Genomic DNA, 24657 nt, shown 5'->3' on the forward strand with positions numbered 1-24657 from the left:
CCGCGGCAGGTATGTCTGTCCTAAGAGGCGACTAAACTACCAATCTAATTGAAGAGGTTGTGTAGCACAACCCTTTCAAGGGGCTGTCAGCGTAATTTATAGCTTCTTCAACCCAGTTGTCAACCTCACCTAACCATGGCGAATCCTGTTTCTTTAACAGCCGAGGCTCTGGCGACCCCAAGTTCTTCATGGATCTGGTGAATGGCCTAGAAGGTTTCAAATCGTTTCCGAGATAGACCGGGCTAGTACCTTAATGGCGCTTGTTACCGGAACGTACTGGATCTGCCTTCGGGGAGTGTCCTTATCGCAACAACAACAACATCAGTTGCCTAATCAAAGGTTATTATACCCTAGGCAATTTTCGTCCAAAACTTCTCAATCTCTCAATAAATGTGTACCATGAAAGTGTGAATTATTTCATTTCATCAACCGATTTTCAGGCTGCATGCTAGGTTAGGATTTAGTTACAAGCCATAATCCTTGAATAAAGTTTTATTTTGCGATTGACGACGATTGGTGTTTAATCTTTCCAGTTTTTTATGTCGTAATAAAGCATAAGAATTCAATAAACAGATTATTCTGAAAGTAGTCTAAAACACATTAAAATTAACGAATATAAAATGCACAGAGGATTAAATCCAATATTATTAAAAATATAATTATTTTTTTACCGTTTCATGTTTACTAGTAGAAAAATTTCACCAAAAACGTATTTCGCCTGTTTTAACTATGTATTGTATTTATATGAAAAGTTTTGTGTCAGCTTTAATTTTATTTTTTGTACATTAAATTTTTAGTGGTATATCATCACTATGCTTTACAAACGGTGCTGAAGCACTTTATATGCTCTCATCTTCTGAAATACAACGCATTTCACTATCGACCACAAAAGGTATAACACCACAAGGTAGAATTGAAGTGGAGGAATTGGCTACCGATGGAAATGCCAATGCAAATGGTGATGCCAATAGTGTAAGCGACGAAAACGAAGAAAATATGAATGATTCGAATTCAACGTCAGCTACGCATCGACATGAACCAATTAAGAAAGAAAGTACAAAGCCACTTAAAGTCGACGTTGATGCTCAGAAGGCTGGAGATATCAATTTGACAAATGGTACTAGCTCGACTTCGGAGAGCAATTCACCGAATCGTGCTAATGAAACAATTACCAGTTCCATGGGCGATATAACCGTAGACTCAGTGAGAGACCATTTGAATGCAACAACTACTACTTTATGTACGACAACAACTGAAGAAACTGTTGGTAAGTAAGCAAGAATGTTTATTGATCTTTATCAAAATTTATTTGTGTATTTTGGAAAATTTACCAGTGGTGATGGTGCTTGTTGTAATTACAAAAATATATAGATAAGTAAGTGTAAACATTTTGTTTACCCTTAATATGTAGCTTTTGTTTGTCTAACATTATACGTAATTAGGTAGTAGTGTTTCATTCTTGTGGCATGCCGGTTTTACAGTAGTTATTTCGACAAGACAATATGAAGGCGACAATCGTGGATTTCTAAAAAAAAAAGAGAATGGAGCTTTTTGGTTCGGAAAAAATAAAAGTATTCGCCAATCCTATGAAGGTGTCCTGACAATTCTCAATCAGATATTTAGGATTTCTCGAAAACTCTCTGAAAGCAAGAATCGATCCTAACCGGATACTATGTTGGTTCTGGATAGCGTTATCAACTAATAATACTTTTAAATCTTTGGTCGAACATCAACTGCGTGTTAAAAGAGTGGACGTAGGCAAAAGTCATGCTTAGAATTTAGCGAATAGATTTATGCTCGATAAAAGTATTGTGCGAATGGCTAATTGAATGGTGCTTGATGACCACTCTTTTTCGGATAATAGTTTTGTTCGCTTCGACCTTGGCGGGGTAGCACACAGAGCTGTCTGGCATAGAAATCTTAAAAAATCCAGCTGGCATATCTACAGTGAGGAGCTTCAGAAGAGGCTATCGGGTTTTAGTGTCCATATACCCCAGAACTCCGCAAAGCTGGAAAATATTATCTTGATATTGATAAAGCCTGTATTAGAAAGAAACCTAGGGGTAAGACCAAGCCATCATGGTGGACCTAGATAATCTACGCAAGGTTTGTCGTAAAGCATTCAATCTTCCTAAAGCCTCCAGGGAAGCTGAGAAATGGGATGCATACAAAATGAATCTCAGGGATTATAAGATAGAGCTAAGTTTGTGGCAGGGGATCTCCTGGCAAAAGTTTTGTAGCGAGGTCAGAGGGATATAGGCTCAGAACGGTGCTCTGTGGTGGTCCAAATTGTGTCCCGTCATGCCTGCAAGGATCTGATGGAACGGATTCGGCAGAGAGTACCCTGAGCCTGCTCCTGAGTACGCACTTTCCGGGTACTAGTGATAAAGTAATGGACTTGAGAGAGACTCATATTGGTGAATAGTTTAAGGGGAAGTTCATATATTAAATGGGCTATAAGGTCATTCACTTACTTACTTAATTGGCGCTTAACCGTCTAAACGGTTATGGCCGTCCAACAAGGCGCGCCAGTCGCTCCTTCGCTCCGCCAACCGGCGCCAATTGGTCACACCAAGGGAGTTTAAATCGTTTTCCACCTGGTCCTTCCAACGGAGTGGGCGCCGCCCTCTACCTCTGCTTCCATAGGCGGGTTTCGATAGAAACACTTTCTTGGCCGGAGCATCATCTTTCATTCGCATAACATGGCCTAGCCAGCGCAGCCGCTGCGTTTTAATTCGCTGGACTATGTTGATGTCTGCGTATAGCTCGTACAGCTCATCATTAAATCTTCTTCGGTACTCGCCATCGCCAACGCGTAGAGGTTCATAAATTTTTCGAAGAACTTTTCTCTCGAACACTCCCAAAGCCGCTTCGTCTGCTGTTGTCATGGTCCATGTTTCTGCCCCCCCATAGCAGGACGGGTACGATAAGTGACTTGTAGAGTATGACTTTCGTTCGCCGAGAGAGGACTTTACTTTTCAGTTGCCTACCTAGTCCAAAGTAGCATTTATTGGCAAGATTGATTCCTCGCTGGATTTCAGTGCTGATGTTGTTGCTAGTGTTGATGCTGGTTCTCAAATAAATAAATAAATAATAAGGTCATTCAAGCCCATAAAAATACCAATGCCAGATGGATTTGCCCCGGCACAACTCCAGCAAACAATCGAGCTGAGCTCTCTGTTTGACGGATCATAGTGTGCTCTCTATTGATAATCTTATTTGCATATATTGCAATATTATGAGTGATAAATATATTTGATTAACCGGTAATATCTTCTACATCTACTATGTGGCTTTCGATTGACGTCTTTAAAATTATCCAAGGCAAAAGTTTACTTTTTTGCCCTCGGTGTTTTACGAAAGCACCGATATGCGTACACCGTCTTTCGCAAGAGGATATAAAACATTAAAAAATAAAAATAAATGTAAGGCGCGATAACCTCCGAAGAGATTTTAGGCCAAGCTTCACTTCCAATTTGCGTTGTGCTCCCTTCAATTTTTCCTACAAATTGGCGGGTCGGGACCTACTTGTTTTATGCCGACTCCGAGCGGCATCTGCAATGCATATGAGTTTTCACTGAGAGCTTTTCATGGCGGAAATACCCTCGGAGTGCTTGCCAGACACTGCCGAGGGGCGACCCCGCTAAGAAAAATTATCTTCTAATTGAAAAAACTTGTTTCTAAATTTTTGATGTTGCTTTGCCCGGGGCGTGAACCCAGGATCTCCGGTGTGGTAGGCGGAGCACGCTACCATCACACCACGGCGGCCGCCATAAAACAATAATTGACATAAAAATTATGTTATCAAATTTCGTTAAAATAAAGACGAGTTTTGTTCGACTTAGATATGGCATGAAACGTTTTGTTGAGGGTTTAAATAAAAATGGACGGACCAGGACCATTTACATTTTTTATTCGCATATAAAGGTTTGTAGGCAGCTTTTTTTTTAGGCGACAGGGCTCTGAATCGATTTTGCTCAGATGTATGTATAATACCAAGAAACAACTTCTGCCAAATTGCATAATAAGTTTGAACCAATTTTCTATGTGGTTATTAGAGCCTTTCGGTGGATAATCACAAGACTTTCTTTTCCTTCCATCTTCCTCAAGGAGATGGTATTTTTACATAATAATATAATATAAAAGAAAAACATTAACATAACTGTTACACTCACATTTAATGTTAAATTACACATTATTGAAACATGAAGACATTAATAAACAAAAATAAACATTACTTTAAATTACATTCATTCATGTTCACGGCCTCGTCCATATGCGCAATTGATGTTGTTGACGTCTTCTTTGTAATTCATACCATTATTGATTTTTTTTTTGTATTCGCAAAGCTTCCAGTGTCATTCGCCTTTCCTCCCAGATATCTATTATTTTCGCGTTTTCGAAGTCCTCTGTGTCCTGCATTGGTTAAATGTTCACATAATGCTGTTATCTAATCTAATCTAATATTATATTATAAATGGGAAAGTTTGGATGTTAAGATGTTTGGATGTTTGGATGTTTGTCCAGACGTTTGTCTTTGTGACTCAATAACGCAAGAACGGCTGGACCGATTTGGATGAAATTTTGCACACATATAGCCAATAGTCTAGAAGGATCTACTAGCTATATATTTTTCAAAAGGGGCGTGGTCCCCGCCCCCTAGGAACAGTTATAATTTAATTATTATATTTTTTCGTCTTTGCGACTGAATCACGCCAGAATGGCTACACGGATTTTGATGAAATTTGGGACACAGACAGTAGTCTACTAGCGAAATTTTTTTCGAACATGGAAAGAGGGGTGGGGGTCCCATGACCCCTTCGAGAAATTATTTTTCATAATTTTTACACATTATAACTTTACGTATACTGGCCTTCACCAATATCACAGACTCAAGGGGTCAAATAAGTCGAGGGCTTACAAAGTAAGCAGTGACACCCTCCGCCCGCCCCCCTTTATCACCCCCCTCTGGTGTAAAATCCATAAATTGTTATAACTCAATCTGAATTTTCTCCTAAATCAATAGTTTTTGGTATCTTGTACATACAGAACGAGATCTAGACAATTTTGGAGGAACGATCAGTGGTCCTCTCCTCTACTCCCGCCATCCGCCCTCCATCAATTGTTTTTATTAGCACGCTTTTATTAGCTTTACCTGTATGTTTCTATCTAACTTTTTATTCGCTCCAATGCGCCTGCTGCCTTATTAACATGGTTTTATAATTAGCTTCACCTTATTTGCAATCCCGTAAGGGTCATATCGAGACCCTTCCGGGTTCATTTCTGGATGGTTTTCGGGATCGGTCCGGGATTACGCCGGGGTAATTTCGGGACTTTTTCGGGACTATTTCGGGATCATTTTGGGACCCTTCCGGGATCATTTCTGTATAGTTTACGGGATCCGTCCGGGATCCCGTCGGGGTTATTTTGGAACATTTTCGGGACTACTCCGGAATCATTTCGGGACTATTTTGCGATCATTTGGGGACCCTTCCGGCATCATTTCTGGATGGTTTTCGGGATCCGTGCGGGATCTCGTCGGGGTCATATGGGGACTTTTTCGGGATCATTTGGGATACCTACCGGCATCATTTGTGGATGTTTTTTGGGATTCGTCGGGGTCATTTCGGGACTTTTTCTCGACTAATACGGGATCATTTGCGGACCCTTTCGGCATAATTTCTGGATAGTTGTCGGGATCCCGTCACGGTCATTTCGGAACTGTTAAGGGATCATTTGAGGACCTTTCCGGCATCATTTCTGGATAGTTTTTGGAAACCTTTCGGGATCCCGTCAGGGTCATTTCGGGGCTTTTTCGGGATCATTTAAGGATGGCTTTCAGGATTCGTCCGGGAACCCGTCAGGGTATTTTCTGGACTTTTCCGAGACTATTTCGGGATCATTTTGGGACCTTCCCAAGATCATTTCTGGATGGATTTCGGGATTTGTCCGGGATGCCCTCAGGGTCATTTTGGGACCATTAGGTGAGCATTTGAGGACCGTTCCGGCATCACTTCTGGATGGTTTTCGGTATCCGTTCAGATTCCCGTCGGAATAGTTGCGGGACTTTTTCGGGATCATTGGGGTCCCTTCCGACATCATTTCTGGATGGTTTTTGGGATTCGTCCGGCATCCCGTCGGGGTCATTTCGGGACTTTTTCTCGACTAATACGGGATCATTTGCGGGCCCTTTCGGTATCATTTCTGGATAGTTGTCGGGATTCGTTCAGGATCCCATCAGGGTCTTTTCGGAACTATTGGGAGATCATTTGAGGACCTTTCCGGCATCATTTCTGGTTAGTTTTCGGGATCCCTTCCGGGTCCCATCAGGGTCATTTCGGGACTTTTTCGGCATCATTTAAGATTGGTTTTCAGGATTCGTCCGGGTTCCGTCAGGGTAATTTCTGGACTTTTCCCAGACTATTTCGGGATAATTTTGGGACCCTCCCAAGATCATTTCTGGATGGATTTCGGGATCTGTCCGGGATGCCGTCAGGGTCATTTTGGGACTATTAGGTGATCATTTGAGGACCTTTTCGGCATCACTTTCATCACTTTTCTCGACTAATACGGGTTCATTTGAGGTACCTTCCGGCATCATTTCTAGATGGATTTCGGGATCCATCAGGGTTCCCGTCGTGGTCATTTCTGGACTTTTTCTCGACTAATACGGGATCATTTGGGGTAGCTTCCGGCATCATTGCTAGATGGTTTTCGGGATCCGTCCGGGATCCAATCAGGGTCATTTCGGGACTATTTCGGGATCATTTGGGGTACCTTCCAGTTCATTTCTAGATGGTTTTCTGGTCCGTCCGGGATCCCGTCGGGGTAATTTCGGGACTTTTTCTCGACTAATACGGGATCATTTGGGGACGCTTTCGGCATCATTTCTGGATGGTTTTCGGGATCCGTTCGGTATCCCGTCGGGGTCATTTCGGTACTATTTCGGGATCATTTGAGGTACCTTCCGGCACCATTTCTAGATGGTTTAGGGATCCGTCCGGGATCCCGTCAGGGTAATTTCGGGACTATTTCGGGATACATTCCGGCATCATTTCTGGATAGTTTTCGGGATCCATCCGGGATCCCTACGAGGTCAATTCAGGACTTTTTCTCGACTAATACGGGATGATTTGGGGACCCTTTCGGCATTATTTCTGGATGCTTTTCGGGATCCGTCAGGAATTCCGTCGGGGTCATTTCGGGACTTTTTCGGGACTAATACGGGATAATTAGGGGAGCCTTTCGGCATCATTTCTGGATGGTTTTCGGGATCCGTACGGGATCCTGCCAGGGTCAGTTTGGGACTATTTCGGGATCATTTGGGGTACCTTCCGGCATCATTTCTATATGGTTTTGAGGATCCGTCCGGCATCCCGTCGGGGTTATTTCAGGACTTTTTATCGACTGGTATCGAATCATTTGGGGACCCTTTCGCCATAATTTCTGGATGGTTTTCGGGATCCGTCCGGGACCCCTTCGGGTCATTTCGGAACTTTTTCGGGACTATTTCGGGATCATTTGGGGTATTTTCCTTCAGGGTCATTTAGGAGTCCGTTCGAGATCCCGTCAGGGTCATTTCGGGAGTATTAGGGGATCATTTGAGGACCTTTCCGGCATCATTTCTGGATAGTTTTCGGAATCCGTCTGGGATCCCGTCGGGGTCATTTCAGGACTTTTTCGGGACTAATACGGGATCATTTTGGGACCTTTCCGGAATCATTTCTGTATGGTTTTCGCGATCCGTCGTGGATCCCCTAGGGACCCTTCCTGGATATTTTCTGGGTGGTTTTTGAGAACCGTCCGGGAGCCCGTCAGGGTCATTTCGGAACTTTTGCGGGACTATTTCGGGGTCATTTTGGTACCCTTCAGGCATCATTTCTTTGTGGTTCTTTGGATAAGTCCAGAATCGCGTCGTTGTCATTTCGGGTTTTTTGGGACTATTCCGGGAACTTTTGGAGACCCTTCTGTGGCATTTCTAGATGGTTTTCAGGATCCGTCCGCGATAGTGTCGGTGTAATTTCGTGGATTTTTCTGGATAATTTTGGGATCATTTGGGGATCCTATCAGGTTATCAACTCATTTAGTTCTTTTTTTACTCAAATTCCAAAAATAAAATGCATTAGACAGAACAAATTTTTTCAACAGATAGCTTGATAAGCAGGCTAACCTGAATAGCACATATATTTTATTTTCTCCTTGCGGACAGGGCCGCGGGTAAAGGCTAGTATATATTATAAATGGGAAAGTTTGGATGTTAAGATGGATGTTTGGATGTTTGTCCAGACGTTTGTCTTTGTGACTCAATAACGCAAGAACGGCTGGACCGATTTGGATGAAATTTTGCACACATATAGCCAATAGTCTAGAAGGATCTACTAGCTATATATTTTTCAAGAGGGGCGTGGTCCCCGCCCCCTAGGAACAGTTATAATTTAATTATTATATTTTTTCGTCTTTGCGACTGAATCACGCCAGAATGGCTACACGGATTTTGATGAAATTTGGGACACAGACAGTAGTCTACCAGCGAAATTTTTTTCGAACATGGAAAGAGGGGTGGGGGTCCCATGACCCCTTCGAGAAATTATTTTTCATAATTTTTACACATTATAACTTTACGTATACTGGCCTTCACAAATATCACAGACTCAAGGGGTCAAATAAGTCGAGGGCTTACAAAGTAAGCAGTGACACCCTCCGCCCGCCCCCCTTTATCACCCCCCTCTGGTGTAAAATCCATAAATTGTTATAACTCAATCTGAATTTTCTCCTAAATCAATAGTTTTTGGTATCTTGTACATACAGAACGAGATCTAGACAATTTTGGAGGAACGATCAGTGGTCCTCTCCTCTACTCCCGCCATCCGCCCTCCATCAATTGTTTTTATTAGCACGCTTTTATTAGCTTTACCTGTATGTTTCTATCTAACTTTTTATTCGCTCCAATGCGCCTGCTGCCTTATTAACATGGTTTTATAATTAGCTTCACCTTATTTGCAATCCCGTAAGGGTCATATCGAGACCCTTCCGGGTTCATTTCTGGATGGTTTTCGGGATCGGTCCGGGATTACGCCGGGGTAATTTCGGGACTTTTTCGGGACTATTTCGGAATCATTTTGGGACCCTTCCGGGATCATTTCTGTATAGTTTACGGGATCCGTCCGGGATCCCGTCGGGGTTATTTTGGAACATTTTCGGGACTATTCCGGAATCATTTCGGGACTATTTCGCGATCATTTGGGGACCCTTCCGGCATCATTTCTGGATGGTTTTCGGGATCCGTGCGGGATCTCGTCGGGGTCATATGGGGACTTTTTCGGGATCATTTGGGGGCTCTTCCGGCATCATTTCTGGATGGTTTTCGGGATCCGTCCGGGATATCATCGGGGTCATTTAGGGACTTTCGGGATCATTTGGGGGCTCTTCCGGCGTCATTTCTGGATGGTTTTCGGGATCCGTCCGGGATCTCGTCGGGGTCATTTGGGGACTTTTTCGGGATCATTTTGGGGCTCATCCGGCATCATTTCTGGATGGTTTTCGGGATCCGTCCGGGATCCCGTCGGGGTCATTTCGGGACTTTTTCGCGACTAATACGGGATCATTTGGGAACCCTTTCGGCATCATTTCTGGATGGTTTTCGGGATCCGTCCGGGATCCCGTCGGGGTCATTTCGAGACTTTTTCGCGACTAATACGGGATCATTTGCGGACCCTTTCGGCATCATTTCTGGATAGTTGTCGGGATCCCGTCACGGTCATTTCGGGACTATTAGGGGATCATTTGAGGACCTTTCCGGCATCATTTCTGTATTGTTTTCGCAATCCTTTCGGGATCCCGTCAGGGTCATTTTGGGACTTTTTCGGGGCTAATACGGGATCATTTGGGGATCCTCTAGGGGTCGTTTCGTGACTTTTTCTGTTTTATTTCGGGATCATTTGTGGACCTTTCCGGCATCATTTCTGGATAATTTTCGGTATCCGTCCGGAATGCCAACGAGGTCATTTCGGGATTATTTCGGGATCATCTGGATGGTTTTTGGGATTCGTCCGGGATCCCGTCGGGGTCATTTCGGGACTCTTTCTCGACTAATACGGGATCATTTGCGGACCCTTTCGGCATAATTTCTGGATAGTTGTCTGGATCCGTTCGGGATCCCGTCACGGTCATTTCGGAACTATTAGGGGATCATTTGAGGACCTTTCCGGCATCATTTCTGGATAGTTTTTGGAATCCTTTCGGGATCCCGTCAGGGTCATTTCGGGGCTTTTTCGGGATCGTTTAAGGATGGCTTTCAGGATTCGTCCGGGAACCCGTCAGGGTAATTTCTGGACTTTTCCGAGACTATTTCGGGATCATTTTGGGACCTTCCCAAGATCATTTCTGGATGGATTTCGGGATTTGTCCGGGATGCCCTCAGGGTCATTTTGGGACTATTAGGCGAGCATTTGAGGACCGTTCCGGCATCACTTCTGGATGGTTTTCGGTATCCGTTCAGATTCCCGTCGGAATAATTGCGGGACTTTTTCGGGATCATTGGGGTCCCTTCCGACATCTTTTCTGGATGGTTTTTGGGATTCGTCCGGCATCCCGTCGGGGTCATTTCGGGACTTTTTCTCGACTAATACGGGATCATTTGCGGGCCCTTTCGGTATCATTTCTGGATAGTTGTCGGGATCCGTTCGGGATCCCGTCAGGGTCTTTTCGGAACTATTGGGAGATAATTTGAGGACCTTTCCGGCATCATTTCTGGTTAGTTTTCGGGATCCTTTCCGGGTCCCATCAGGGTCATTTCGGGACTTTTTCGGCATCATTTAAGATTGGTTTTCAGGATTCGTCCGGGATCCGTCAGGGTAATTTCTGGACTTTTCCCAGACTATTTCGGGATAATTTTGGGACCCTCCCAAGATCATTTCTGGATGGATTTCGGGATCTGTCCGGGATGCCCTCAGGGTCATTTTGGGACTATTAGGCGAGCATTTGAGGACCGTTCCGGCATCACTTCTGGATGGTTTTCAGTATCCGGAACTATTAGGTGATCATTTGAGGACATTTCCGGCATCATTTCTGGATAGTTTTCGGGATCCTTTCGGGGTCCAGTCAGGGTCATTTCGGGGCTTTTCCGAGACTATTTCGGGATAATTTTGGGACCTTCCCAAGATCATTTCTGGATGGATTTCGGGATTTGTCTGGGATGCCCTCAGGGTCATTTTGGGACTATTAGGTGAGCATTTGAGGACCGTTCCGGCATCACTTCTGGATGGTTTTCGGTATCCGTTCAGATTCCCGTCGGAATAATTGCGGGACTTTTTCGGGATCATTGGGGTCCCTTCCGACATCATTTCTGGATGGTTTTTGGGATTCGTCCGGGATCCCGTCGGGGTCATTTCGGGACTTTTTCTCGACTAATACGGGATCATTTGGGAACCCTTTCGGCATCATTTCTGGATGGTTTTCGGGATTCGTTCGGGATCCCATCAGGGTAATTGCGGGACTATTAGGGGATCATCTGGGGACCTTTCCGGCATAATTTCTGGATAATTTTCGGGATCCGTCCGGGATGCCGACGAGGTTATTTCGGGACTATTTCGGGATCATACCTACCGGCATCATTTCTGGATGGTTTTTGGGATTCGTCCGGGATCCCGTCGGGGTCATTTCGGGACTTTTTCTCGACTAATACGGGATCATTTGCGGACCCTTTCGGCATCATTTCTGGATAGTTGTCGGGATCCGTTCGTGATCCCGTCACGGTCATTTCGGGACTATTAGGGGATCATTTGAGTACCTTCCGGCATCATTTCTGGATAGTTTTCGGAATCCTTTCGGGATCCCGTCAGGGTCATTTCGGGACTTTTTCGAGATCATTTAAGGATGGCTTTCAGGAGTCGTCCGGGAACCCGTCAGGGTAATTTCTGGACTTTTCCTAGACTATTTCGGCATCATTTTGGGACCTTCCCAAGATCATTTCTGGATGGATTTCGGGATCTGTCCGGGATGCCGTCAGGGTCATTTTGGGACTATTAGGTGATCATTTGAGGACCTTTCCGGCATCACTTCTGGATGGTTTTCGGTATCCGTTCAGGATCCCGTCGGAATCATTGCGAGACTTTTTCGGAATCATTTGGGATCCCTTCCGGCATCATTTCTGGATGGTTTTCGGGATTTGTCCGGGATCCCGTCGGGGTTATTTCGGGACCTTTTCGGGGCTAATACGGGATCATTTGCAGATCCTCTAGGGGTCGTTTCGTGACTTTTTCTGTATTATTTCGGGATCATTTGGGGACCCTTCCGGCATAATTTCTTGATGGTTTGCCGGATCCATCAGTGTAATTTCGGGACCATTTTGGGATCATTTGGGTACCTTTCCGAGATCATTTCTGGATCCGTCCGGGATGCCGTAGGAGCCATTTCGGGATTTTTTGTTACTTTTCCGGGATAGTTTTTGGACCCTTCCGGGATCATTTCTGGATCTGTGCGGGATCTCATCTGGGTCATTTCCGGACTATTTCGGGAACATTTTGGGATCCTTCCGGAAACATTTCTGTATGGTTTTCGCGATCCGTCGTGGATCCCCTCGGAGCCATTTCGGAACTTTTTCTGGAGTATGTCGAAGTCATTTGGGGACTTTTTCGGGATCATTTGGGGGCTCTTCCGGCATCATTTCTGGATGGTTTTCGGGATCCGTCCGGGATACCGTCGGGGTCATTTCGGGACTTTTTTTCGACTAATACGGGATCATTTGGGGATCCTTTCGGCATCATTTCTGGATAGTTTTCGGGATCCGTCCGGGATCCGGACGGGGTCATTTCGGGATTATTTGGGGGCTCTTCCGGCATTATTTATGGATGGTTTTCGGGGTCCGTCCGGGATCCCGTCGGGGTCATTTCGGGACTCTCTCGCGACTAATACGGGATCATTTGGGAACCCTTTCGGCATCATTTCTGGATGGTTTTCGGGATCCGTCCGGGATCCCATCATGGTAATTTCGGGACTATTAGGGGATCCTTTGGGGACCTTTCCGGCATCATTTCTGGATAATTTTCGGAATCCGTCCGGGATGCCGACGAGGTCATTTCGGGACTATTTCGGGATCATTTGGGATACCTACCGGCATCATTTCTGGATGGGTTTTGGGATTCGTCCGGGATCCCGTCGGGGTCATTTCGGGACTTTTTCTCGACTAATACGGGATCATTTGCAGACCCTTTCGGCATCGTTTCTGGATAGTTGTTCGGAACCTTTTCGGGATCATTTTGGAACACCTTCAGGGATCATTTCTGTGTGGTTCTCTGGATACGTCTAGAATCGTGTCGTTGTCATTTCGGGTTTTTTGTGACTATTCCGGGAACTTTTGGAGACCCTTCCGGGGCATTTCTGGATGGTTTTCGGGATCCGTCCGGGATCCTGTCGGGGTCATTTTGGGACTTTTTCGGGATCCGTCCGGGATCCCGTCGATGTCATTTCGAGACTATTGGGTGATTTTTTGAGGACCTTTCCGGCATCATTTCTGGATGGTTTTCGGGATCTGTCAGGGATCCTGTCGGGGTCATCTTGGGACTTTTGCGGGATCATTTGGGGTCTCTTCCGGCATCATTTCTGAATGGTTTTCGGGATCCGTCCGGGATCCTGTCGGGGTCATTTTAGGACTTTTGTGGGATCATTTGGGGTCTCTTCCGGCATCATTTCTGAATGGTTTACGGGATCCGTCCGGGATCCGATCTGATCGGGGTCATTTCGAAACTTTTACTCGACTAATACAGGATCATTTGGAGAACCTTTCGGCATCATTTCTGGACGGTTTACGGGATCCGTCCGGGATCCCGTCGGCGTCATTTCGAGACTATTGGGTGATTTTTTGAGGACCTTTCCGGCATCATTTCTGGATGGTTTTCGGGATCCGTCAGGGATCCTGTCGGGGTCATCTTGGGACTTTTGCGGGATCATTTGGGGTCTCTTCCGGCATCATTTCTGGATGGTTTTCGGGATTCGTCCGGGACCCGTCGGGGTCATTTTAGGACTTTTTTGTGATCATTTCGGGTACCTTCCGGCATCATTTCTAGATGGTTTTCGGGATCCCGTCGGGGTCATTTCGTAGATTTTTCTGGATAATTTCGGGATCATTTGCGATCCTATCAGGTTATCAGCTCATTTAGTTCTTTTGTTTACTCAATTACAAAAATAAAAAGGATTAGACAGAAAACAAAATTTTAAACAGATAGCTTGATAAGCAGGCTAACGCGAATAGCCCATATATTTAAATTTCTCCTTGCGGACGGGCCGCGGGTAAAGGCTAGTTCTTTTATAAGTTTCTGACGCATATGACGGCTTTCAAATCTGCCAAATTTTTTCTACAAAAAGTAGGCGGTGCTACACCAATTTTTAATAATTTAGCTAGATTTTAATTTTATTCCATAAATTTATCCACCCGCAAAGTTTCACAACGTTGTTGGTATTTATTTGTTAATTTTTTCGACATCGAAAAAGTGCGCATGGTTATAATCTGAACATTTTCAATACCGATATATTTTGAGTTCAGATGAGCTCTTGTACCAAATTCAGTCTCCATGATGATGTCTCCATTTTCTCTCAACTTATAGTGTCAATGGACGGACGGAATGACAGATGGACACCTGGGTATAAAAATAGGGCGTGGCCCAACTGATTTCTACCTTTTTTTGTTAGAAACAGTTGTCATAAAAACAATGCTTTCACCAAACTTCGATTAGATTGGCGGGCGCTTGTTCGATTTATGACATAAATTGTTCTAGATGGCTCTATTAAAAAAGATGCGAGCCCGCCCATTTTCCAAAATGCTTTAGCTTTCGTAATTTTCTTCACCATTTCTCTACTGAGGTGAAATATTATTGTTGTTGTTGTAGCGATAAGGATACTCGCTGAAGGTTTAATGGAGTATTATCGATATTGATTGTCCTTTGCCAGATATAGATCCGGTACGTTCCCGTCACAAGCACCATTAAGGTACTAGCCCGACCATCTCGGGAACGATTTAGGCTGACCAAATAGAACCTTTTAGGCCATCCCGCCCTCCAATACCCTAGATCCATGAGGAACTTGGGGTCGCCAGAGCCTCGGCTGCTAAAGAAACAGGATTCGCCACAATTGACAATTGGGTAGGGGAAGCTATAAATTCCGCTGGCAACTCCTTCCAAGGGTTGCGCTACACCACTTGAATCAGTATGGTATTTTAGTCGCCTCTTACCACAGGCATACCTGCCGCGGGTATATTCTAAGCCCCCTAACCCGTTGGGGGGAGGGGAAATATTAATATATTAAATTTATGTATATGCCGTGAAGATATTGATTTTTTTTTGTTTCCTTTTACTTTTCTGAATCTCCATTTTGGGTCGTAAATACGACCCACTCATCAAATTTCATCAGTTTATCGGTTTTTAACCATAAACTATCGCATTTCTTCTATTCTTCGAATTTTTCGATATCGAAAATGTGGGCGTGGTTATCGTTCGATTTCGCACATTTTCAATACCAATTATGCTGGCTTCAGATAAGCCAGTGTACCAAATTTCGTAAAGATATCTCAATATTTACTCAAGCTACCGCGTTAACGGACAGGCAGGCGGAAGTGGTTCAATCAAAATGTTTTACGATGCTGTTAATTTTCATATCTTCTATATTTTATTCGATTCCTTTATGCCATTACGTGCAACAGTTATCCTATCAAAGTTATAGTGTATAAAAAAATCAGAAAAGGAAAGTATAATTGCGAGCAAGAAAAAAGCTGTGGTTTATATTCGTTGAACTGCGCAAAACTGACCCTATGTAAGCCAATTTCAAACACGTTTTCGAATAAAACATTCGCCGCTACTGCGGCCGCCGGGAATATTACAACGTAGGAAAGTCCTAAGCTATGTTCAAAGTTTCAGGTCACTGGATTATCGGGAAGTTCCTTAATACTCGAAAACAAATCTTCCAAGTTCGGCCGATTTTTAGAATTTTAACGATGCCTGGACCACCTAGCAAAGTTAAATTCTCATCGGGTTCCGATGTGTGTTTAAGTTTCAGGACTCTAAATATATATAGCTCTCCGGGAAGTTACTCAAAAGTGGATTGCAAGAGTCTTCAATTTTGTATGGAAATTGGCGGAAAAACATCAAAGGGAACTAATATAAATGGGAGTAAAATTTTAAATTCTCATGCGGATTTATTTGCATACCTTCAGCTACACGGTTCATTGAAGTTTTTTCTAAAATTAACAAAAATAAACAAAAGAGAGGTTCCATGATAAAGATAACGTGGGTGCGTAAATATTTTTTCTTATGAAACTGGAGATAGTGTGGATATAAATATTGTAAAAACTTTCAATCAACCTAAAAATATTAAACTTAATCTTAAAGTAAATTTCAGTACCTTGTTTTTACTCTTAAAGTGAATTGCTGACTTCACAATTACAATTAAGGTAAAATAGCTTGTTTTGTAAAAGTCATCAAACAATTTGTGATTTACCACTCGAGTGGTTAATAAAAAAATATCTAACGTAAATCATCTTTATTTAAGGAGGCTGATTTAAATACCAATTTATAAAAGCCCTATATCCATTTTATTAGATATGTCGGAACAGTATTAGTTGGATCTAACCCGTGACAAAAGTCGAATTGTAATTTAGCAAGTTGTTCTTTTATTTCATATTTGTTATACAACGTTTACAATTCAGTTTTGACCTCTTTGAAGCTGTTTATGAATTATTAAATAATGAAAATCTCGCGAGAAGGCGAGACTCGCGAGAAATCTCTTCTCGAACAAGTTCAAGAAATCGTAAGCTCCAGTCTATCTGCATAACTTTTAAGCAGTTTTTATCTCTTACTCTCCCTTCTACTCCCTTCCTCTTTTCCTTATCATATTATTCACTCTTCCCTCTGCGTTTCTCTTTTTCTGTGTCTCTCCCTCTTCGTCTTTTCATCGTTTCTGTTCCGCTCCATCTATCCATATCTTTTATCTTCGTCTAACTCTATCTCTTTTCTCTTCTTTCTAGTTATTGTTGTTGTTCTTATTGTTGTTGTAGCGATAAGGACACTCCCCGAAGGCCTTGGGAAGTGTTATCGATGTTGATGGTCCTTTGTTGGATGCAGACCCGGTACCGAGCCCGAACATCTCGGGAACGATTTGTTATGACCACATGCGACCTTCTTGGCCATCCCGCCCTCCCATCCCCTAGATCCATGAGGAGTTCGGTGTCGCTAGAGCCTCGGCTGTTAATGAAACAGAATTCGCCATGGATAGGTGAGGTTGACAATTGGGTTTGGAGAAGCTATATATTGCGCGGGCAACCTGAAAGGGTTGTGCTACACAACCCCTTGAATCTGGTATTTTAGTCGCCTCTTACGACAGGCATACCTACCGCGGGTATATTCTGACCCTCTAACCCGCGGGGGGGGCTTCTCTCTAATGGTTGGTCCCTGTACAGAATTTGTTCAAAAAGATCAGTCCCTGGTCCTCTTCGCGAAAAAAAACCTATGTACCAAATTTCATGCAAATCGAACCGTGAAAAGAATTTGTTCGAATAGATCGGTCCCCGATCCACTTACCGGAAAGAAACTTCACAGGAACGCTATCATATCTTTCAAGTTGGATCAAACTGCACACGTTGTGCAAATTTGATTGAAATCGGTTAAGTAGCTTACGAGTCCATCGCGAACAAACAACGTGACACGCAATTTATATATATTAAGATAACTTCACTGATGGATTGCCTCTATTATTTGTCCCACCTGTGACAGTGATAAAACTTATTATAATATGCATATATGCAAAGATATTGTGACTTTTTTTTACATAACAGTAATGACTGAATGTTAAGTGTCTCAACCTATCTTTTAGAACCAGAAATCTCTAGCTGGTTTTATCAGAATGCTTCAACAAAGATGAAATATTGCGTACGACTGTACCACCCGTGACGATGGAACATCCCACAAGAAGAAAATAATTGCTAAAAAATTCCATTGCTATCTTCGTGTTTGCAACTGTATGAGAGCACCTCAGCTTTTGGCAGAAAGCAATTACCCACACCTAACCGAGTTTACTTTTTTCTTGCAAATTACTGTTTTGAACTCAAGTTTCTTATTTGTTTATTTTGTGTATGTCTTGTTCTTGTTGTTGAAGCAGATAAGTGAAATGTTAATGTATTAAGTGTCAATTAGTCGATCACACCTAATATATAACAGTTATCGACAATTAAATTTATTTTATTTTTAGGCTTCCACAAGAATTATATTAAATAAGAAAATATAATAAACGCAGAATTCACTTTTTAAATCCAGGACAACAAATTTTAAATTATAATAGACGAACATAAAATAATGGATATATTTATTTTAAAACTGATAAACATGATTTGTGAGTTGTTTTTTTTTGCTACGGAAATAAATTTATATCAAGCGATGACAGTACTTAAGAAATATCTTAACATATAATAAGAAGACCAACATTTTTTTCAGGTCGGTTATCTGTATTAAGTACGCAAACACATCAAACTTTGACCAGTGCAAATATGAAGGATGTCACCGATATTAATATACCGAATCTTATGGATTTGGCTCCGCTGAGGTAAGTTCTTTACTACAAAGTGTCACTCGTTTTTTTTTTAGATACGTAAAACAAAAACAAGTTATTTAAAGCAAAAACAGTCTTGCTGACACATAAAGTAGAGCTGTGTATACGCGAATATCGAGAATTTTTAGCAACTCGATGTTCGTTCGAGACTCTTTCGCTGTTTAACTATTCAAATATTTGCTCAACTTTTCCGGGTTTAAGAATAAATCGAGCTGCAAAAAAAAAAAAAAATTAAAAACTTTGTCAGACTTATAGAGTACACTTACACAGCCACCGATTTTGATCGCCCGAGGCCGCACAGTGTAACTTTTGTCACTTTTTGGATGCCAAAATTAATAACAGCCAAACCAATGGAGCAATTCATTTGAAATTTTGCAGTGTGGTTGCAGATACCTAAATCTGATTTGAAAATAAAAATGGGCGTGATCCACCCACTTTTTCTCCTTGCCCTCGTATAAGGTGAAATTTCACATAATCATATTTTCTACTTTAAAAGCATTTTCCAGTGCCAATATAAATAAAAATTGCTAATATTTCTTAACTTTAGTTTAGAGACTTTTGATTAATATTTAAAACATTTTATTTTCAAAGTCAAACACAACATAGGTACATATATTTGTAAAAACTGAATCGAAATACATACATACTTATAAATAAAAAGTGATATTTTAACTGGTATAAAGTTAGTCGGAGTCAATATCGTCGACATGCTCTGGTTCAGATAAAAGGCCAATAACTTCACTCGTTAATGCTCGCCGCTTTGACTTAGGGGTTTTCCGTAAACTGTTTATGAACGGATCTGACGATATCAGCAATCTGTGCAGCAAATCCAAGTTACTACAAATTCTTGACTTTTTTGTGGTGACAAGTTCACGATAGTTTCGTGCATCTTTGTTTCTGGACTCTTGAGCTTCTTTCCAAAGTTGACCAATAGGAAGAATAGCAGACATGATTATACTCTTTCCATGACAAAGAATTTTATGTACGGTCACTGGCATATTGTACCGAGCATATTCCGATAAATATAGTACCCTTGTCTCTGTCACATAGTGGTCAAAAGCTTCAGAATTTATTTGAAACTCACATCATATGCATGAAAGTATTGTATGAAACCTTTTCAAAAGATTAATGTTTACGCCGGTTATGTCTGATGTTATTTCAGGATCTCCAAAGAATCTTCTAGCAGTGTTGTCATCATTTGTGTTGCCGGTTTTTTGCTTTGGCATATCAATCAAAAGGCCAACTTCTTTCCTGAATATATTTTTGATATGTTCTTTCTTCTTTTTCATCTTTTCCTTATTTTCTTCGCCCCGCCCGCACCAGGTCTTAATTTCCATTCGATAAGCGATGTGTAACATACATTCCATGCATCGTATCCAAGAATGTAAAGGGGAAATTCCGAAAGCAAGCATACTTTTGTCAACATTTCGCTCTGAGGGCTCGCATATTGTTCATATCTTTATATATATATGTAGCACTTTTGCGATGATGTATATGACGACAGAGCATTAGGTAGGCGTTTATATTTAATATAAATATGTATATTCCCGAAGCACGCAATTGCTTAGAAGTATCACCCATAATAGACGATCCTCAGGTAGGCGTGCATACATAACATAAGTTGATGGGATAAGGGCACAACTCGTTAACTATGGGAGAAAACTCATATCTCAAACAATGAAGGCTATTCAGTGCACAAGTTTCCTTTTTCTGGGTTTTTACCATTTCAGGTATAACTGTCTTTTTTGGGATCTAGTATTGTAGACTTGAATTGAGGACATTCCATTGTTAGGTCACTGCGCTTCATACGTGAGCGAGGGCATACAGACCTTAAGTTGGCGATTACAAAGAAAACGCAAAATTTCGCAATGGTTTATTTTTTTATCTGAAACTATATGAAATTCCCTTTAATGTGTATGTATTAGTTCAATGGAATTGGGCCGAATCAGGCAAGTTGTATTCTATTGAAAACGAAATATTTTCTAAGCTTACCAAACTTTTAAAGGCTGTCTAAAACAAAAAAAAAAAATTTAAGAAATGCCTACGAGGCTGAAACGGACCAATGCTGTTAAAAACTCCCCAAGTATGTTAAATAAAATAATTTGAAGTCAAAACAGTTATCGAAAAATCCACCACATGGCCACAAAGTTGGTCAAAAATTTTGGACTGTGAAATGATTTTTACACTTGTTTCAATTATCCAAGTTTCATAATGCCTATCATGGTGATCGTGGGTTTTTTACTTTGCTGTGTATACATTTTCTTAACAGTTGGTTATTAATCTGTTGCATGTCAAAACATTTTTGAGATTGGAGAACATTGTTTTATGGACTTTTGGCATCCTAAAAGTGAAAAAAGTTATACTGTGGGCCGGTCGTAATCGCCCGATAAAAATAAACACATTTATTTAGATGAGCGTGTGTACGAATTGTTGGTGGCCGTTTTCGTTTTTCACTGCCGATAAATTCGCACGTGTTCAATTTTATCGTCCGATTCTGTTTATTAAATTGCGTGCATTTACTGTGAAAAATTAAATTATTTGTGCGATTTTAACACCAGCCCGGCCGATTTCATCAGCTGATTGCAATTTTTCGGTTTGTCGGTGGCTATGTAAGCGTACCCTTACTTTATGTTACATTTGGGTTTTTTTCTAAAGCTTTACAAATTTTTCTGCTCAATAAGAAAAAAATTTCAGTTGAAAGTTAAAGCTTTAGAAAAAAAAAATACACTCCCATTCATTCATTAATCATAACGCAATAAAACCAGACAGCTGAAGTCAGTAAGTACAGGGTTGTGTGATTCTAAATCCTTTTTGATTTAAAATCCCACTTCAAATCAAAGATAATTTTTATTTGTTATTTGATTCGGCATACAAATAAACAATACTTTTTATTTGTTATTTGATTCTTCAGGCGATTAAAAGATGATTTTTATTTTTTATTTGGTGTTTAGCCAAATCAAAGATATTTTTTACACCTTTCATGCAAATGGAGTTTTATATTAAATTAGGTCCGAATCTGTGTATTGGTTTCTGATTAGAACTGTATCGGAAACGACCGAATAAGACCACTATAGCATATGTTTCTTGGCGAGCTCTCTGTTCTCGTCCCCCTAGCTATAAGTAGCTTTAGGCGCTTACGAGCCGATTATGCTAGACAGCTTGGCTAGGCCGATGAGGCCTAGGTAAAAATAAAAAAAAGTTCTATTGGGCCTGAGATTTTGCGAAGTTATAGACTTTCAAAAAACAAGAACACGCCATTTTCGTACTACGCAAAATCTCTTGTTTTTATATGCAACTGCGAAAACGCGTTTAAACCCATTAAATATCTTCTGTTGCCCCGCCTTATAGTGTTTTCCAAACAAGAAAAATATTTTAGGATATATTTGTGCATTTATTCAAGTAGAGCTTAATTAAAATTCGTATAGTACTAAAATTGATATTTGCAACAGAAAGTGTATATAACGAAACGCTTAATGAGCGCGATTACGGGTTTTATCGAGTTTCTCTATCTAGATCTCCCAAATTCGATAAAATAAAGCATGAGGTACGTATTTTAGCTATTGGGGTTGAAAATACCTCCTGCTCCATGAGAATCTTGACCTTAAATTAAAGAGAAAAGCGATGCCGATGGGAGCTGGGACCAGAAGGGAGATCAGGCTACAGGAGGTAGGAATATGTCGCAGCTCGAAATCGCATCAGAAACGTCACCAGGTGTTACCGAGCATGGAGGTAGGGTGCAAGCACCTACAACAACAGTCGACGTTTTGGGATAAAGTCTCCATCAAACACACCCAAAATATTAAGAAGTATCTTTGTTTTTTAGACCACAAGCGAAAACTTCCACAAGTAAAAAAACACCGGAATACATGGAATACAGCGACTTAATTAAATGTCGAGAAGCTCGCGAGCGTTACGAGTATTTCGAGAATCTCCCGGCCGAGCGCTCAATTTCTCGATGAAAAACTAGAATACTATAAACAAAATTATATACATAAATGTGTTTTGATTGAAGTATCATTGGAAAGCCAATATAATGAAAAAAAAGACAAGTAAAACAAGTAAGGAAGGTTAAGTTCGGGTGTAACCGAACATTACATACTCAGTTGAGAGCTATGGTGACAACATAAGGGAAAATAACCATGTAGGAAAATGAACCGAGGGAAACCCTGGAATGTGTTTATATGACATGTGTATCAAATGAAAGGCACTAATGAGTATTTTATGAGGGAGTAGGCCATAGTTCTATAGGTGGACGCCATTTAGGGATATAGCCATAAAGCTGGATCAGGGTTGACTCTAGAATGGGTTTGTACGATATGGGTATCAAATGAAAGGTGTTAATGAGTATTTTAGAAGGAGTAATCCTTAGTTCCATAGGTGGACGCCGTTTCGAGATATTGCCACAAAGGTGGACCAGGGGTGACCCTAGAATTTGTTTGTACAATATGGGCATCAAACGAATGGTGTTAATGAGTATTTTAAAAGGGAGTGGGCCTTAGTTCTATAGGTGGATGCCGTTTGGAAATATCGCCATAAAGGTGGACCAGGGGTGACTCTAGAATATGTTATAGGTGTTCGCCTTTTCGAGATATCGCCATAAAGGTGGACCAGGGGTGACCTTAGAATATGTTCGTACGATATGGGTATCAAATCAAAGGTGTTAATGAGTATTTTAAAAGGGCGTGGGGCTTAGTTCTATAGGTGAATGCCTTTTCGAGATATCGCCATAAAGGTGGACCAGGGGTGACTCTAGAATGGGTTTGTACGATATGGGTATCAAATTAAAGGTATTAATGAGAGTTTTAAAAGGGAGTGGTGGTAGTTGTATATGTGAAGGCGTTTTCCAGATATCGACCAAAATGTGGACCAGGGTGACCCAGAACATCATCTGTTGGATACCGCTAATTTATTTATATATGTAATATCTGCCAAGATTTTAAGGGTTTTTTATTTCGCCCTGCAGAACTTTTTCATTTTCTTCTACTTAATATGGTAGGTGTTACAACCATTTTATAAAGTTTTTTCTAAAGTTATATTTCGCGTCAATAAAACAATCCAATTACCTTACCATGTTTCATCCCTTTTTTCGTATTTGGTATAGAATTATGGCATTTTTTTCATTTTTCGTAATTTTCGATATCGAAAAAGTGGGCGTGGTCATAGTCGGATTTCGTTCATTTTTCATACCAAGATAAAGTGAGTTCAAGTAAGCACGTGAACTAAGTTCATTAAAGATATGTCGATTTTTGATCAAGTTATCGTGTTAACGGCCATGCGGAAGGACAGACGAACGACTGTGTATAAAAACTGGGCGTGGCATCAACCGATTTCGCCCATTTTCACAGAACGTCATAAAATCTATGCCCCCACCAAATTTCAAAAGGATTGGTTAATTTTTGTTCGACTTATGGCGTTAAAAGTGTCCTAGACAAATTAAATGAAAAAGGGCGGAGCCACGCCCATTTTGAAATTTTCTTTTATTTTTGTATTTTGTTGCACCATATCATTACTGGAGTTGAATGTTGACATAATTTACTTATATACTGTAAAGATATTAATTTTTTGTTAAAATTTTACTTTAAAAAAAATTTTTTTTTTAAAGTGGGCGTGGTCCTTCTGCGATTTTGCTAATTTTTATTAAGCGTACATATAGTAATAGAAGTAACGTTCCTGCCAAATTTCATCATGATATCTTCAACGACTGCCAAATTACAGCTTGCAAAAGTTTTAAATTACCTTCTTTTAAAAGTGGGCGGTGCCACGCCCATTGTCCAAAATTTTACTAATTTTCTATTCTGCGTCATAAGTTCAACCCATCTACCAAGATTCGTCGCTTTATCTGCCTTTTGTAATGAATTATCGCACTTTTTCGGTTTTTCGAAATTTTCGATATCGAAAAAGTGGGCGTGGTTATAGTCCGATATCGTTCATTTTAAATAGCGATCTGAGATGAGTGCTCAGGAACCTACATACCAAATTTCATCAAGATACCTCAAAATTTACTCAAGTTATCGTGTTAACGGACGGACGGACGGACATGGCTCAATCAAATTTTTTTTCGATCCTGAT

The 24657-nt window shown here is 41.3% G+C and overlaps 1 protein-coding gene across 12 annotated transcripts in view; it reads left to right on the forward strand.

Moving 5' to 3' along the window:
* l(2)gl (LLGL domain-containing protein l(2)gl) overlaps window positions 1-24657 on the forward strand; it is a 188190-nt gene that overhangs the window by 102617 nt on the left and 60916 nt on the right. For 9 of the 12 annotated variants that reach the window (XR_010949716.1, XR_010949715.1, XM_067766630.1 and 6 more), the window contains 2 exons: window positions 798-1267; window positions 18474-18582. Coding sequence is in view for 7 of the 12 variants with exons in the window: in XM_067766630.1 (XP_067622731.1) it covers window positions 798-1267; window positions 18474-18582 (579 nt within the window). In the remaining 5 variants the exon portion in view is untranslated. Of the gene's footprint in view, window positions 1-797; window positions 1268-18231; window positions 18373-18453; window positions 18583-24657 lie in introns of those variants that run through there. The other 3 variants (XR_010949717.1, XR_010949719.1, XR_010949718.1) reach the window with 3 other exon arrangements.

The sequence above is a fragment of the Eurosta solidaginis genome, chromosome 2 (genome assembly GCF_040869045.1).
Source record: "Eurosta solidaginis isolate ZX-2024a chromosome 2, ASM4086904v1, whole genome shotgun sequence".
Lineage (NCBI taxonomy): Eukaryota > Metazoa > Arthropoda > Insecta > Diptera > Tephritidae > Eurosta > Eurosta solidaginis.